We start from the raw sequence: 17,389 nt of genomic DNA on the forward strand, positions 1-17,389 counted from the left end.
ATGGATTGGAAGAGCCGTCGATGACTAAGCGGGGTGAACAACCGAGCCAACCTCCCACCGGCATTCTTTAAATTCAGGAGTCTCACAGCACGCAGCTATGGAAACCTGGTGGTATGTACGAATATCACCAGTCCAATGCAGTATCCTGCATGCTACTACTAAGGAAGTTCTGCGCAGGCATGCTGGCAGCTCCTTAAATGGCGTGTGATTCCTCCTCAATTGACGGCAATATCAACTCCGCACTTCATGGAGGTTGGAGCTCCCCACATCTGGAGATCCCTGGTATTTAGCTGAAGTTAACGAAGCCTAAGGTCATTACGGGGCAGAGAAACGGGACCTCGGTATGTCATTTCTTACCCGCCTTGCTGATCGGGACAATAAATCCAACGGGACTCATTCTTCTCCCTTGAACCTAAAATATTTATATAGATGCCCATTGTCAAACCCCTATTGTCTACGGGGAATCACTCTTGGTTTCCAGCCATCATTGCTTATGCACAAATTTATGTAAACATCCCATGAACAAAGAAACATGTCTTATGACCAGAATTTTGCCGGAATCCCGCTATTCGCGGATGACGTACCCTGTGCCCCGCTTCTGCGTCTCTCACTGGAAAAGCTCGTAAACCATGATGAGGCAGAGGTGCAACGTTTCTTCAGCGCATGCAAGGAACTAGGGTTTTTCTATTTGGACCTGCGTGGCAGCCCTATTCTTGCTGAGGCTGACGAACTCTTCGGAATTGGGGAGCAGCTATTTGAGTTAGATCTCGACGAAAAACGCCGGTATGATTTTAGCAAACAAAATTCATATTTTGGATATAAGGAGAAGGGTGCGGCAATCGTCGACAAGCAGGGGAATGCTGACAGGAATGAATTCTATAATGTATCATTCATCCTTTCCAAATGAAAGAAGTTACCTAAGTCTGCACAAAAACAAACCCTCTTAGTGTTTTGAATTTGAATTTACATGTGCAGCTCAATGAAACAGAAGCTAACCAAGCACAACGCAGGTTTCCAAGGACGATATCTTTGGAATTTCTGACCCCTTACCAGCTCCTGACATCCTGAATAAGTCTCGACACCATTTCAAGTCATTCATAGCCAATGCCCACAGCATCGTTACAATGGTTCTTAACCTCCTGAACGAACAACTTCACCTCCCACCATTAACTCTAGCAAACCTTCATCGACTTCACGGTGTTAGTGGCGACCAGGTACGAATGATCAAAGCGCCACCCCAGCCGCCAGGCGATAGACGCACGGCGCTAGGCCAGCACACGGACTTCGGCAGCGTAACCGTTCTCTTCAACCGCGTTGGTGGCCTTCAAATCCTACCACCGGGACAGGACGCGGACTGGTGTTACGTGCGCCCCTTGCCAGGCCATGCAATCATAAATCTAGGCGATGCCATGGTGAAGTTCACGAACGGACTTTTACGCTCTAATATCCACAGAGTAGTATCTCCTCCCGGGGCTCAGGCTGAAACTACGAGGTATAGCCTGGTGTACTTTTCACGTCCGGAGGATGATGTCATTTTGAAGCGACTAGAGGGGAGTGACTGTATCCCGCCGTTTGCGCCTGGGCAGGAACCGGAGGAAGAAATTAAGAGTAAGGATTGGATTATTCGCCGTGCGCTGGGGCATCGTGTTGCGTTGCATGGGAAAATCGATTTTGACAAGAGTTTGGGTACGGAGATGATGAGTCGGAGGCTTCAATCTTCTATGTAACCACTCTTTTCATCGCTGTTCCCTGCTTAACCATTGATGATACTGCTATTACAATGTTATTGTCTTCTTCTGTCAATTTATTTTGGCATCTATCTCTATCAATCTTATCAACTGCTACCTCGGTAATATTTTATGGGTCATACAACCATAGACAGAGCCCAAGGTGGAAGGAATGAAATCTGATTTTGAACATCATAGAAAAGGAATTATAATTCTGGGAATTCAAAAAGGAGAGCAGCATGGATGTGGTGGTGAAACTCTCACGAAACATAACGTTCCAGGAGAGAAGGGGATAGCGAATGACGGAATTGAAAACAAGAACGGTCCACCATCTTCACTATGACTATCTATCCCAAGATGGTTTGCCTGGAAAAGGTCTTCATAATTACCACATATCTTGATATGCACAACTATCATTATTATTATCCATATTGTTTCTGTGTGTTAAAACATTTCAATAGAGAGACGAGAACAGGCACTCGAAGAACAAAAGACTCCATAATATCATAACTAGTCACGAGTATATAACAAGACGGACAAGATCAAGATCAATGCTGAAAGAAACAGGACGGATATCAAAATCCACAAGACAGAGTCCTGCCTTCTTCGCAATCCGGCTCCCCAACCTAATTAATATAAATGCAATTTGTCCGCGTCTTGTGAAACTGGGGGGAAGAGGGCCATGAAAAGAAAAAAAAAAAAAAAAAAAAAAAACACACACACCCACAACGCCGGAAACAATAGTAGTGATAATGATTGACTTTGATATTGATACAAAAGCTTCACATTCCCTGCCGTGTCTCTGAGCTCTCCATCTACAAGAGGCCAACCCAGCCCACACCGGCCGCAACGATAGCCGCAAATGCATTAAACAGCATCGTCTTATCTGTTAAGATGGTAGATGCGGCGCCAGTTCCGGTAGCACCGGTGGCGCTGGCAGTGGCAGTACCAGTACTGGTGCCTGTGCGAGCGCCAGCGCCAGTGCTGGAGGGTGTTCCTGAACTGGAGCTCGAAGTACTCGCTCCGCCACTGTTTCTCTTTCCATCCGCGCTAAAAATGCCCCCACGGACCTGGGGTGGTCGAACGCTGTTGGCGTTTTTGGAGGCAGCTTTGTAGGCATCGAGGGTGTTTCCGGTTCGACTATGTTTTCCACAAGGTCAGCGAGGGGTAAAGGATGGGTTAGAGAAAACAGAGTACAGAGAAACTCACGGTGGATTGATTACGGCGCTCATGCCGCTTTGGCAATGGCCACTGGTTGTGCAGTACAACCAGATGGGATTCGTGTTGTTGATTCTCACTGTGAAGGTAGCGTCAGGCTGGTTGCCATTCGCGTTTATGATGCCTGAATAGAATCCATTGTCCGAGGGTGTGCATGGTGAGGCAAAGGGCCCTGAAGCGACGTCGTGGTTTCCGCTGAAGAAATGAAAAACGACATCGTCTCCTTGCCGAGCGTTGATGTTGCTAGGTTCGATGGTGAGGCCGTTCTCGCCGACCTTGACATCAATTGTCTCTGCGAATGCGGTGGCAATTAGGGCGATTGTGCTGAATATCGATTTCATACTTCCTGTTTTCTTTGCCTTTCTTGTTGCTACAGGTGATGTCGATAAAAGGTAAAAGTTAACGGAAGAGTGTCGAGGTATGATCGCTAATTATGTAGTTGTAAAAACCACATGGACGGAAGCGGATGGAAGAGAAGCAGGAAGTAGGACATCTCTTTATAGACAATCCCCCCCCCTCTGGGATGAATTTTCCAGGATATTCAGCCTGGCGTCAGGGTCGAGGTCGTGCAAGATCCAGCCATTGAGGACACTATTCCGGGTCGGGTCAAGAAGTTGATTTCATTACACCAAATGTCGCATAATCTACAAGCATGATTATCCTCACTAGAGGGAGTCCGCAAGGGCGCGAAGTGAGGGGTGGTTGTAACAAAGCCAAGCTCCATCTCTACCCCTATTCTGCTGGAGCTAGCAAACGTTCAACCATCGCCAAGGTTATGTGGCTTAGACGTTCGTTTTCAGTTGGGCTTTGAAACTTGATATAGAGTTCATAGCTCACTAACATACTAACATATGAAGTGAGCCGCAACAGTGAAGGTTTCAGAAGACGGAGTTCCCAAAATGAATGATCACAAAGAGTAGCTTTGCGTTAAGAGTCCGAGATGCCACATTTTGTGGGGAAAGTATAATATCGATATCCCAGCGTCCGTGATGATTCCATCCTCTGGATACAGTTCATATGTGAGATGTTCAAATGCCCAATGAAAGTCCAGAGAATTTTTCTCTATTTAGCTTTTTTGTGTCTCAAAGATATTTTCTTTTCTTTTTCTTTTTCTTTTTTTTTTTTCATATCGTGGGACGATTGGTCGTTGCATCTGGGCCGCCCTCCGCGCTTGCAGGGCTTCACAAGGTTCATTTATCTCTTCACCAAACAACCTTCCGTCATTTGATGATGATGATAATGCTTGCGGCTGAGCAGCCAAGTTATTACAGGCTGAGGGTCTACACCAAACCTGTCCATTCAGATTTGCAGCCTCCTCAATTGGCCCATCCTGGCTTGCAGAAGACGTGGGCCTTGCGGTTGAATAATGCACCGAGATGGCACAACGAGAGCTTCTGCTTAAGATGATTTCAACAGCTATTTAGCCGATGCTAAGTTGATATCTCTGGAATTACAAAAGGGTAGTTATGTTAGCAGCACTCATACAGAGGGCTGGATGAAACTCACTGTGGTTTGTTTCGCTTGCCCATCACTTGAACTGAGGAGGCAGACCCCGGTTCTCTTCAGAAGCTGCCAGATTGGCCTGGAGAGAGAGATGGGATAAACCTGGGGTGAGGAGGGAGATACTTCATAAACGTTTCAAAAACGCGATACATATATGTCAAGCGCTCCCCGACGCACATCCCTTCGCCCCACAGCCGATAAAATGGTGGGGTTTGACAACATCCTGCCCCGTCCTCCTCGGCCACAATCCTTGGATCCGGTTAGGCATTCCGTAATCTGACAGCGTGTTGTTTTCTAATGTTCATCAAAACTGGGAAAACTCGCGACCTCTTGAAAGAAAAAATAATAAAGAATAAAGAATAAAGAATAAAGGAGGGGTGGCGGAATTTACGTTTCAACTACGCAAAGCGGCCCGAATCCTTATCGACGACTCTGAGGTTCTGAGATATGAACATAAATTTCAAAGCTGGGAGTTACATTAGAATTCAATTTCAGTTATGAAACTAGTGTTAAAAATGGCAAGATGGCCGAGTGGTTAAGGCGTACCGTTCAAGTCACATGAACACTTGGAAATTCCTAAATAAGAATTTCCTGTTCCGGTATGGGGAAACCCGCGTGAGTTCGAGTCTCGCTCTTGTCAACACACTTTATTTTTTGTAATTTTTTTTTTGTTTTCTTCATACCTTTACTGCTGGGAAAATTGTTTCTCCTCTTTTTTTTTATTTTTTTTTTTTGCGACTTCTATTCCCTGTGCATGGGAAGATTCAAAACTTGCCGAACGTCTTAATTGCCAGGAATTGAAGCTTATCATATAGAATTCGCAGCCCAATGCCACTACACACTACATACACGGAATTTCCGTTGCCCATTCATTTACGCCGCAGCTTCAGGATTTATCGTGGGACGCCTCCTTTGAACTCGTACCCGTAGTCTTTCAGTTTCGCCCAATCCATCAGACCTTCATGCGAAGGCCTTTATCTGCCACGCTTAGTTCCCTTTTCCACCTCGCTATGGTGAGGCGACTGTTATTCAAGGGCCACGGCTCCCTTCGAAACAGTCATTGGAATTTGGGAGTGACTTGAGGGCATGGCGCAAGCCGCTTGTTTTTCCAGGTCCCTTATGTGACTAGCCATTCCATCTTTGAAATACTTACATATATATCTATATATATATCTTTCTTAGGACGAAAGGTTAGTTTTCGTAGAAGGTCTGTGGCATTGCCTTAATTTCCTGTTAGCTTTCACATTCCCCTTTCGTTGCTACATGCAGCTTAAAGGATCTTCTCGTACCTTGTTGCCGAAGTTGAAATATTTTGAATCTTGGTATATTATCCTTTTTGCTTTAGTGTGAATAACTGTATGCAGCAACTTGAATCAACTGGACGTCAGAAAGGAAAAGAAATTTTGAAAATTTTGAATTTCACATATCATATGCCGTTCATCAAAAGAAGAAAGGACATTCCTCGCCGCAGAGGACCAACTGACCATGGATTCTGTCAATATCGTCACCTCTGCTGTTAAGGAAACGTTGTAAAACCTGGAAATTTCCCCTGACCTGATCTTAATTCACAGTTAATAAGCACAGCAGAGTGTGTAAGTCAAGAAGGTATTCATGATAGCAGTTTGGGCAGCAGAACCACTGCGCATTCCTGGTCTTTGAATGCTCACCTTTTCAAACTCTAGAAAAGAAGACAGCGAATTTGGAATCCGTCTCTGGTAGTTGGTGAAGAGAGCCCATATTCAATCCGTGACAGATCCGCATCACCATACGTAAACTCATTGAGTAATAATGATAAGAGCTGGATTCCGTAACGACATGATAGAAAGAGGGGGCGTCTGAAAGCCCTGAATATACCTCAGCCTATTGAGCGAGCAAGTTGAACATTGCAACTTGGGTAGATTCATTATCAGGTTGGTCCGGTGTGTTGAAATCAAAAAAAAAAAAAAAAAAAAAAAAAAAAAAAAAAAAGGTCATTGCGGAGAGCTGTGAAACGACGTTCAAACCACTGTCCCTGCACCTCAGATCTACTAAAGCACGATCTGAAGACTCTGGTGTGCGGTACGTTCAAATCCAAAACAACGCTCCGTTGAGCATATATCTATGTGAAGAGAGCCAGACAGGGAGAAGGATGAAAATGGTGAAACGGGCCTCTCTATAGACCCGAGATGATAGAAGAGAAATATTTGCAAGTGCCTCGAGTGAATAATTGAATCATTCGAGACTTTTTGATATTCCCTCTCAGTTGGCCCTCCTCCAAGCGAGTCTGAGGATGTGATTTATTCATCATATACACAGCTGAACTAACGATCAGATTCGGTCTCTGGTAACTACAACCGTATAGAGCCATACCAAACTGCTACAACTGCCCCGGTCGTAATGACAATACGAAACGTCGATACATTTGCACGGTATTCTTCGCGGTTTTTCCTTGTATGAACCTGGGTCTGGGAGCACAGACCCTGCCTCGGCACGATCTTCCAGAAGCGAAGGTTAGCGACGATACAACCGGGCCGGGCGTGCAGAGTTTCAGTACTGTAACCGTACAAGCGTACCCGGCTGCTTTGTGCCGCCGAGGGTCGTAGCTTGTAGCTTGTGGGATGCTGGGCTTCTCGGTAACCCAGCAGTTAAGAATACGGTGTAAGACTCTTCTTTTATATCGGATATCAAAAAGGCCATTTAAAAAGACCATTTATCTCTCTCCTTTGCTTGACCCTTCAAACTACTCAGGAATCAGTACTCCGGCACAGGCTGACCGGCTCAGGCAAAAAGCAAGTCTCCCTCCAACACAATAATACCGCCGACACACTCCGCCAACAATAGCGCTGCATGAGGATTCTGCAGCTTGCTGAGTTTGAACGGCACCTGCATAACTGCAACAGGAATATGAAAAAAGTTGCAGAGGGCAGGAGCAATTAAATTTACTTTAGCCACTCAAGGGTCCACAACTGAAAAAAAATCACTGCATGCCGCGGAATGATCCTATTAGTTTCCATGTTACTGGGAACAATGCATCCCGCCAGACACGATGCAGAGCTCTAGTTGTCTGCTGTGTGGCTACCACCTTATGTGCTGGTCGCTGCAAAGACGGAGACGTGGGAAATCCAAATCGAGCCAGCGAACCAGTGTAGAATTTGGGAGGCTTGGCCTGCAGCAGATTCATGCACGAGAGCGAATCTTGTCAGTTGATATCTCACTTCTGCCTAAGTTCCTCGTTTCTTAAAGTCTCCAAATTTGAAGAATAAGTGATATTATTTTACACATGCAGAACACGCTCCATAGATCGTGGGACGGGTGTGGTTGGCTCACCAAGCGACGGGTGTTGATATTTTGGGAAGTTTTTTTTTTTTTTTTTTTTTTTTTGACGGTTTCTGATTTGTGAGAACTGGGTTCTCATTTCCACGATGGAACGGTGGGATCACAAGGGTCAATGCGTAGAGCAAAAGCAAAGGCAATCATCATTGGGGAAAAATAAAATAAAAATAAAAATAAAAAAAACAAAAATTAAAAAACAAGTGTTACGCTGGTTGGTACGATTGCCATTTGGAAAATCCGGAGATACCCCCCACCGACCGAAATACTGTCCTACCTGTCAGCCTGTCCAACGGAGAGGTAGATGCAGTCGATTCATGCTCTTTGTTGTCGACCGTATCTGCCCTGCAAGCAACTTGCTGTGGGCGCTGCACTTCGAATTTCCTGGAGTACGGTTAAACATCAGACACGTTGATGGCCAGTTGTACATCTTCATCTGCAGCCCGTGTCTAGAGGTGAAAAAGAATCCATCCCATTCATTACCTATTTTTTTGCGATATCCGGACTGCGATGTCCTGGCCAAATGTCACCCCATTTTCTTACCATGCCCCTCCCCGGCCTATATCGATGCCTGGCATTTTTTGAGAACGTTCTTTTCTACACGTGCCTGCATTCTACCGAGTTTATGGATGGTGGAAACGTCAAGCAAGAATGAAATCGACTCCACCGTCGCAATCTTCTCCACGTTTGATTTGGCATGATTTCATGTTCCTCTTTCCGGCGCTATACGGAAAAATCGCCCCGCTGTTGCTTGCGGTGTGTATGTATGCATACGCAAGTCTATTGACACGTTCATATATTATGATTCAACTACCGCCTAGGTCCTGGTAAACGCGGTTATTGGGACGGACTTGGGAGGAAACCCTCTGGATATTTACCCGAACCTTTCATGTCGGGACTTTGTTTTGACAGTGGTTCTCATTGCATAAACCATGGCAGAACAATGGAGGTCATGCATGATACCTGCACCTGTCTTGAAATGATCAAATGAGTAAATACCCTTGAACCTATGTGCTAAGGGAACGATTTCTCAGGCTTCAGTTTCTCTCCTGTTCAATGAGGATTAAGATACGCGGTGATGATATTCGATTCAAGACACAGCATGCGAAAGAAAACGCAGCGATTCTTTGACTTGTTTACAAGCACTGTATCGCTAAGACTGCTGAACAGCTGACGGCTCCGCTGCCTGTCAATGCTCTTGAAACTCTCATTTTCTTCCCATTTTTCTTCCCTTTCGTCTTGCCATCTGCCCATGCGTTCTGCAGTAGTCCCATCAATTCCGGATACATATGTCGGCGATTAGCACAACTAACAAGTGTGTTCAGCTAGCCCAATTTTCTAGCAATTTTCTAAGAGCTACCCCTGAAGAAAAAGTAGTCCATTATAAAAGTGTCGGATCAAAAAAGTGATATTGGCTGGTTTGCTCTGTCCATTTTCTGGACAATGCGGGATTAATATTACGAAACACGCATCTCATGTCTTGTTACCTTGTATCGTGGAGAAAGTTGAGATATTATACATATGCCATATCATATCCCAACTGCATCACGTCAAAGATAAACATTGTCATTTCGGCTCATTTTTGTTTCTCTTGATCATGACAGTTACATAAGTATGTTATGAGAAGATAGTATTATTGTTCCGGGCGACGGTCCCCATTTAACCTCGGCCTGCTCCAGGAAGTTGGTCATCGGCGAAGCGCACCCCGTATCTGTTCCAGAACTGTGGGGATAAGCGGCAAACTGGAGATCCCCTTGCTCGATTTGCTATCGCTTCCATGGGCCCAGACAAAGTAGTGACGGGTCGAACAAAAGAGAATCCTCAAGGACCAGCAACCGGTGCAGCGGAATTTATCCAATAGCTCCATTATACCTTAAAAAAGAAAAAAAAAAAAAAAAGTACGAAAAGGCAAAAAGGCACTTTTTAGTAATTTCGACCGCCCGTCGACTCTTAAGATCCCGCATTCCTGAAAGGAATCCCAAGGTCGATGCCCTGATAACAATCTACGACGATTTTGCACGATATGCGCAAAGTCGTCAAGCTAATGCTCTTGGCAACGGCTTTGTGTGTGGAGCTTCCGTAATCTGTGGGAAACGAGATCAAGGAAGCTTTTTGCAGATCAATCAATAATTGAGGTGTTAAACGTCCATTGAGTTCTGGTTTGGTTTGGGAAACTCTTCATAGCAGATGTCACTAATAGAGTATTCTTTTGAGGAAGTAGTTCATCACGGAACAAGAGGCATTCCACGGAGTTGCATCCTGCCAATAACTAGTTACCTCGATATGGGGGTTCTTCTTATGTCGCGAAGCGAGGGCTGGTGATGAGAGAGGGATGAATCTTCCATGGGTAAATTTCGACCACGACTCTCTCCCTTCACCGTGATACGTAGTTTACTCCTGGATCCGATGCTACTGAATCATCATCCAGCTTGATTCGAGTCTGCAAGGAAGCGCAACGCCTCAGGACAGGACAGATATAACTAGCCGTTGTCCAGGTCAGCAGTCGTTCCAGAGCCTAGAACACCACATCCTTGCTGCCTTTAAAATAGTAATAGTAGTAATAATTGATTTGCTATTATTAAGTGAGCATTCAAAGACGGATGCTTTCCTGTTTGCTCTCTACTAACGTATCCATCAGTCTTGCGAGTCTTAAGACCTGAGCGTTCGATAAATATCGAATGGCTGGTGCAGCTGAAACAGCGGAACCGCTTCTCTTCTTGAATTCCTCATAAAAAATTCTGAATCAAGTTTGCGATGCAACCTGCTGCAACATGGCTTTACGCTTTTTCTCCAGAGTCGCAGGCTCCGCCGCCCCCCTTGTAAAGGGAAAGCAGCACGGGTTTACAGTATGTTAACTTGTACGCAAGGCGAACTTCTCTGTCCATCAGAAAAATTTTTGAATCGATATCCTGTGAAACAAGCCATCTCCTGCTCACGGATTATGGTGTGAATATGCCTTGTTCTTGTTCGGGCTTTGACTCTATATCCGAGTCTGCTGTGATTGATTGAGCTTGTCTGAAGATGCAGCAGCCATCTAGCACAGAACCTGATGTGTTTTTGAGTCATAAGCATGCCAACATCGGGTTCTCTCTGAAGAACGCAGGCTCGGAAATACGCTCTTTCTAATCTTTATTCACCTGAGATCGAAATGATTCTTGGTTCGTGTGGTGAACATATCCACAGATATGGAGTTAGAGTGTATATCTCAAGGGGGAGGGAGAGGATACAGAGATGCTGCTCATTCTTCAGAATAGGCAGATCCGCAAAAAATAGAGAGGTGGAATTGAGAAGATCCAGAATCCGTCTAATGTCGAATAAATGCTTCTGAAAACCGAAGCAGATTGACCCGCGGGAGGAAAACCGCCTTCAGAGAATAGCTCACCGTCTATCCCCGCCCTAACAGTACCACCAATCACTCTATGAATCTTCAGTTGCTGATGATCTGACATTCAAACCCTGTCTGGGTGGGTGTCAACAAAACACCACCCTCAGGAGCTGACCAGTTTTATTCTTACTCTCACAGATGTTTCTATGTATTTCTATTCTCAGAACTCGGACAAACCCCACGGGAATGAATTAGTCGCACACCCCCTTGCCTCTGGGGAATCGGGTTGATAAGTAATACGAACTACTTGAGACCGTTTCTGCAGCTAAAAGCTGTAAAGGAATAACCACAGTTTATTCTTTGCTGTAGTAACATATATATTGCGAAAGGAGTAACTAATGACGAGGGCGTCATTCATAACTCGGGACTTCAAGAAAGGAATACAGAATTAATAGCCAGCATATGGGGGGGGGGGGGGGGGGGGTCTTGATAAATCTCTGAAGTTAATAGTTTGTTAACCAAGCAGTGTTCTCGATATGTTTCATCGAACTTCGGATCATCTCGGTGATTGGGTTGCATGGGCCGCAGAAAAGTGAGCGAAATCGGCGTTAAGCCAACTAGTCCGACGGTATTCTGCTTACTCTATTCCAGCGTGAGACTTCTACGCATTCAAAGGCTGTTTGCAAGATCACTCACTGGTCAGCTGTAGTAGAATTACTCCGAAAAGTCCGGAGGACTCTCAAAGATTTTAGTTTATTTAGTTACGGTGGATATGCTAGCGATAAAAATATAATCATGCTAATGCAAGTCATCCCTGGTTTCCAAATGGCTTGCTTTTCTCCGGCTTTGTAGTTTTACACGCCACATTTTATCTCAACAACTATTATCGCAGCTACTTAGGCAGCGTTAGATATGGTTGTCATAGCGATGAAGTGTCTCTGGTAAGGTTGATATGGGGCCGGTGAAAAAAGGGATTGGAAATATACCGGACTTTTCAGAAACACCATGACACTCACGAAGCAAACAAAAATTCCTTTTAATACCTGAACACTACTGTTTACACCTGTTAGCACCTAGGAGTTAGAGCACGTCCGTTTTCAGAGGTCGCTAATCGTTCCCAAGCTGTTGGACAGACACGTCCCCGTGTAAGAAGCAACAAAGGATGAAGATCCCCTTCAACCGTGTGCGTAGTTTACTAATTTATCAAACACTTGATTCTATGTCTGATTTGCGACATTGATATTTATGGAGGCAGCGATTAGTTGGAGGCATTCAGAAATGTAGGAAATTGATTTCCTCGATAGTTTCCAGACACGTTTTATCACTTCTTATCTTGTCGAAAATGAAAGTTTGATGGGAAAAAAGATTGATGCAGCTGAATATGCTTGAATTGAGGGAACGTATTCCAACGGTATCACTTAACCTTCTTGCAAGAAATGACCGTATGTGTAAAAAGGGCAGAAGAGAAAAGTGAAGGAGGGGGTCAAAATTCCAAGAAAGGGATAGAGCCGCTATCTCCAAAGTAATATCAATCGTGGCCGAGATCAGAGCGCGGTGTTGATTCGCTGGTTTGGGAGTGGAAGATATGCTGAAAATTTTCTCAGATATGTTGTGGTTGGTGGGTTCGTCGTATAAACTAAAGGGGGTTTTGACTTGAAACACACTTGGTATCCCTATACAAGCAGGAATGAAGCCCAATCGATAATATGACGGGGGAGCTCAAGGCAGCAGCTGCAGTAGTGTGGGTAATGAAGAAACAACCCACTGAACGAATGGAAAGAAATTTGGTTTAAAAGTTAAGAATTGAAGGATATGGGTTGTGGTATAAGGACGTAAGAGTCGAGGGTATGGAAAGGTAGAAGATGCAAGGGGCTTCTGGAAGATGAAAAGAATGTGAGAGCTGATTTGATTGCTTGATTATTGGTTATATGATGTTTGTTGGTTGTATTCGCTCAGTACCGTTAGATCATCAAATGGTCGTAGAAGAAAATGTGCAAGCAAAGACTCTAGAGTAAAAGTACGTAGAGAGAAAGAAAAGTACGGGCTTTGCAGAGAAGACGCTCAAGCAGACACCAAAAAGATGTTTGTGGCAGATGTGACTAAATAAGTAATAAATTAGGCGGAACCATTGGAACAGGTACCACTATGAAATCAATACTTTAGATAATCGCTCTTCGACCCGTCGTAGAATTTCAGGATCTGGTTCGGGTTTGATTTTCTTGGGTCTGCAGAAGAATTCATTCATTAGATCGAAAAACGAACAGCCAGAAGCAAATAGAGAAGAAACAGGTGAAAACCTACGGATCTCTGATACAATCTTTGCACCGATCATGTTGGCAATGAGAACAAATTTTGTCGCCGTTTTTAAATAGTTTGGAGCAGTTGTGACAAGTCCATCTTACTCGACGCTTAGGTTTACGCCATACACGTTCTAGAGGTACAACAGGGGGTTCTGCATCTCCAGGATAACCGTCAGGATACTTGTGAAGCTTGGGTCTAGAAATACCAAGTTAGTGACTTTAAGCCTCCACCGGTTGCACAACATATCACGAAGACTTACGGATCTCGAGGACATTTCTTGCAGCGAATGTGCTTGCATTTCTCACACTCCGTAGCCTCGCCAATGAACAACGTTTCGCAACAGTGACAGGTCCTGCGAATGCGTTGTCTGATCGGCTTGTGGACAAGATCCTGGCCACCAGTACGCGATGGGATCGTTAAGACAATCTTTTTGGAAGCTTCCGCTGCTGCCGCAGCAGCGGCAGCAGACTTGGCCTTCTCCTTCTCCCGTTCGTCCTCCTTGGCCTTCGCAGGTGGATAACGGAAGCACTTCGTGCATCGTACGTGCTGGCAGCCAATGCAGACTCTATTAGCACCGAAAGTTGTAAGGCATCGGTGGCAGTTGCGACGAACTCGCATGCGGACAGGTTTTTCAACCCTCTGCACACATATGTCGACGGGTTTGGACATCCATTCGCTAGGATCCAAGGTCAAGCCATATTTAGCGAACAAGGCACGAGCTTTCTCTTGCTGAAGGGTGCTCCATAGGTGAACGTGAACAGCTTCCGCAGTCGTACTCTTCAACACAGTGGTTGCTGCTGGCTTACTGCTAAGAGGCACAGAGAGCACAAAAATCAACATCACCAGGCCAATATCAAGCCTCTTCTCTTTGTTGAAAATGGTAATGGAGCTTACCTGGACGACGTAGCTGCAGCTTTTGCTCCAGACTTGCTGGATTCACCGAAGATATCGGTCATACTCGAGACGGATGCTCTGTTACGGCCCTTGAGCACGGTCTTCACTCTCTTCATATACTTTCCAAGACCATCATCCTTTTCGACGCCCCTTTTCGCGGGATTCCCCGGATCAGTCATCGTTGCAGCAGCAGAAAGGGATTATTGGAGCATCCAAGCGAACGGACTCCGAATTGTGTTTGAAGATATATTGCATAAGCTTAAAGCCTTAGAGATTTTTGGTCAACGACGTCGGTATCTATTACACCCAGCCCAACACGGAAACCAGTCCAAACGGAAACGAATGGAACTCCAAATTTGATTCGGTGGGATTGATTACCCGCAGCGGTTATAGATTTTCTGGCAGAATCAAATGCGAATAGGCGGATAATAAAAACACAGAAGTCGATGGGCTTGCGTGGCGACTAACCGTTGGTCAGGGCGTATGAACAGAAACGATTAAAACGGATGATCAATACGCCTCAAGGATATTCCTTGTCAAGTAGATTCGAGTAGATTGGTGTCACTTAGTTTACCCAGATATCTTGATATTTGCGTGATGAGTTGAGGGAGATGCTAATAATCGGACATTCTCAAAATTTAGCGGGCTGGTAGGGTTATGCAGACCCAATCATCGCCGGCTTAACAGCACGGAGGAGCTGTTATGACGCAGTCCTCACAGTGGTGATGCGAGGGTGGAGCGACTCCAACTCCAGGACGAGCTGGATGTCCAGGTTGGTCGTGGGGGTGATGAAGGAGGTGAGGTTGACGAAGTCGAAGTGAGAGAGCAAGATTAGAAGCGAAAATTGGGCCAGGAGATGAGGAAACGAGAAAGAGGAGAAAAGAGGCGAGTGGAGACGCTGGAAGGAAAGGGAAGGGATAGCGGTATCATATTATTATTTCAATACCTCCTCCCCGTTTTTCTGTTGCACTCTGCAAGTCTCTACTGCTCGCTGCACGGCGCTGGGCTCTGTCCCCAAGGCACCACTGACAGCGCGGGGACCCAATCCAGGCTCCACTTTCGAGCAGGGGCCCCGGCTTGCCTCTGCGTATTTGGGACTCCTGGTATCTGTATCTATGTATCTGTGGATTTGCATCCACTGCTGGGCGGTATCGTTCGTAGCAGCAGCCTTGACCAATCGACCTCAAACAAGTCCCCCAAGCGGGTCGATACATTGTGCAGGGAGCTGTCCTCTAGCCCAGCATGCTTATTTTTACAAACACTTAGAAGCAACACCACTCCTCAACACTGCCTGCTCCAGAAAGAGAAGCAGTTAAAAACCTAAAGTAAGAGTTGTAACATTCTGTCACTCGACATGTCATGTCTGCCTCCTCTCGCTCGTGCTCCAGAACGGGCAGGCAAAATCACCCTCTATCTAGGTAGGTAGGTTCAGCACTTGGCTTGCTCTCCGTCCGGCATAAGGGGGCTACCTAGCACGCCTTGAACGTTAGGGCTCCTGGAGGGCCCGTCTCGTGCTGGTGCAGTCGTTGATTCGGCCATTTGGCTTGTAACTGGCATTCCCACTCTCGCGATTTCTTTGTCGTCCGGTCGTATTTTTCAACACTTAAGATTTCCCAGGATATGTTTCCTCTTCGCCCAAGCATATCTGGTGTTGGGAAAGGCAGGCTACGCAAAAGGTCCAGCATTGGCCCTTTTTGGTTGGTGAATAAAATCCCTTCTGGAGTGCTTGTTCCTGACTCTTGGTCTCTAGACTATGAGCCGTTTTACCTAGCACTTGGCTGTTGCAGGTTGCCTGAGATATGCTCAGCCTGAGCAAAATACGCTGCGGGGAGTGATCCACACTTTAATACTGCTCCTGCTTGTGATCTTACTACTGCAGTTCATCAGCCTACTTTTGCCAGTTAACCAGGAAGCATAAAAACAGATCCTTGAAATGTGCAGCTCATGAGCAAAATTATGCCAGTTCTTCTCAGAACTCACCTGTGCGGGCCGGCCAAACCCCCTGGCCAGCCGCTGAACATTTTCATTATGAGCCAAGTCATCTCAAGCCACAAAGTGTAACTGTTCAACGCAGTCAAGAAAGAGGCGGAACAGAATAAGATACCGCCGTTGTTTTTTTGGGGCTCTCTTGGCTGGACTTGCCCTATCAGACGCCGTTGTTGGCGGTATTAAGAATGTATCAACCACTCAATGGGGTATTAAGTTGACGTATTCATACACGGATAACAATACGTTACGGGGTATTCTGGAGACAGCTCTGGATCCAAATACTTGGCCAAGTACCAAAAAAAATACCCGAAAATTACTCCCTTGTTTGGAATGAAGGAAGTGAGAACACGCTGCTCCATATACTTGGAATGCAGCAGCAGCACACATCTTGTTCACAGCATTGCCTCAATATGTATATGTATAGTATGCACGAAGAAAGTGTGCGGAGGACGAATCATGAGCCTTTCCCGACTGTTGAGACGTCGGTTCGCGTTACCTTTCTTTTGACAATCTAGGGCGCAAAGTAATGCAAACGGGTTTCCCTGTTCCCAATTGTCGTTGCTCCGGAAGTGCCAATCATCTTTCGCCCTATTGACCGATGAAATGAATCGAATCCATTTAAACGAAACGAATGGAAGAAAATTCAATGAGAAAATGAGAATCGGCCTCATATCCTTACACTAGAGGCATTTCTTAGTCAGGAACGAACCGATTGAGCAGAAAAATATATGCTCACAGTGAAAACAGACGCCATCCATGGATGGATGGATGGATTCCACATTTCTCATGTCCAACAAGAAGAAGAAATCTTGGTGAAAGTATATATCACATGCAGCTCTCATCTACCATATAATTCCTGCAACCTCTCTGTAAACATCTGATTTACACGGGGAGGTGAACGTGCAATCTGGTTCCCGTCTCCACCCCTAATGCCGCAACTTAAAAGTTACCGCAGGAGTGAACGACCCAAGCAACCCCCAACGATTTGGGGCCAGAAAGTGGATATTATTCCAATCTTTGTCCCAGACTATTTCGGCGTCTGACACTGGCATAACTAGGTTCGAACTCAAAATACTCTTGTTGAGTTGGACACTCCATCAATTCATCATTCACGAAACCAGCC

The 17,389-nt window shown here is 45.5% G+C and overlaps 4 protein-coding genes and 1 non-coding gene across 5 annotated transcripts; 2 read left to right on the forward strand and 3 right to left on the reverse strand.

Annotated features, from left to right (window-relative positions):
- Positions 1–532: 532 nt before the first annotated feature.
- On the forward strand, positions 533–1,727 carry PADG_05481 (uncharacterized protein; the record flags this gene model as incomplete). Its single annotated transcript, XM_010762458.1, has 2 exons — positions 533–883; positions 1,011–1,727. 2 exons carry the CDS (start codon positions 533–535, stop codon positions 1,725–1,727), a joined length of 1,068 nt encoding a protein of 355 aa, XP_010760760.1.
- An 815-nt stretch (positions 1,728–2,542) lies between these two features.
- PADG_05482 (uncharacterized protein) lies at positions 2,543–3,286 on the reverse strand (the record flags this gene model as incomplete). Its single annotated transcript, XM_010762719.1, has 2 exons — positions 2,543–2,867; positions 2,937–3,286. 2 exons carry the CDS (start codon positions 3,284–3,286, stop codon positions 2,543–2,545), a joined length of 675 nt encoding a protein of 224 aa, XP_010761021.1.
- A 1,679-nt stretch (positions 3,287–4,965) lies between these two features.
- PADG_11931 lies at positions 4,966–5,088 on the forward strand. Its single transcript has one exon. It is a non-coding gene; the product is annotated as a tRNA-Leu (tRNA).
- Positions 5,089–6,804: 1,716 nt separating this feature from the next.
- PADG_05483 (uncharacterized protein) lies at positions 6,805–7,608 on the reverse strand (the record flags this gene model as incomplete). Its single annotated transcript, XM_010762459.1, has 2 exons — positions 6,805–7,096; positions 7,409–7,608. The coding sequence occupies 2 exons, from the start codon at positions 7,606–7,608 to the stop codon at positions 6,805–6,807; spliced, it is 492 nt and encodes a 163-aa protein (XP_010760761.1).
- A 5,617-nt stretch (positions 7,609–13,225) lies between these two features.
- On the reverse strand, positions 13,226–14,456 carry PADG_05485 (uncharacterized protein; the record flags this gene model as incomplete). Its single annotated transcript, XM_010762460.1, has 4 exons — positions 13,226–13,307; positions 13,384–13,578; positions 13,643–14,191; positions 14,278–14,456. The coding sequence occupies 4 exons, from the start codon at positions 14,454–14,456 to the stop codon at positions 13,226–13,228; spliced, it is 1,005 nt and encodes a 334-aa protein (XP_010760762.1).
- Between the last annotated feature and the right edge of the window lie 2,933 nt (positions 14,457–17,389).

The sequence above is a fragment of the Paracoccidioides brasiliensis genome (assembly GCF_000150735.1).
Source record: "Paracoccidioides brasiliensis Pb18 unplaced genomic scaffold supercont2.6, whole genome shotgun sequence".
NCBI lineage: Eukaryota > Fungi > Ascomycota > Eurotiomycetes > Onygenales > Ajellomycetaceae > Paracoccidioides > Paracoccidioides brasiliensis.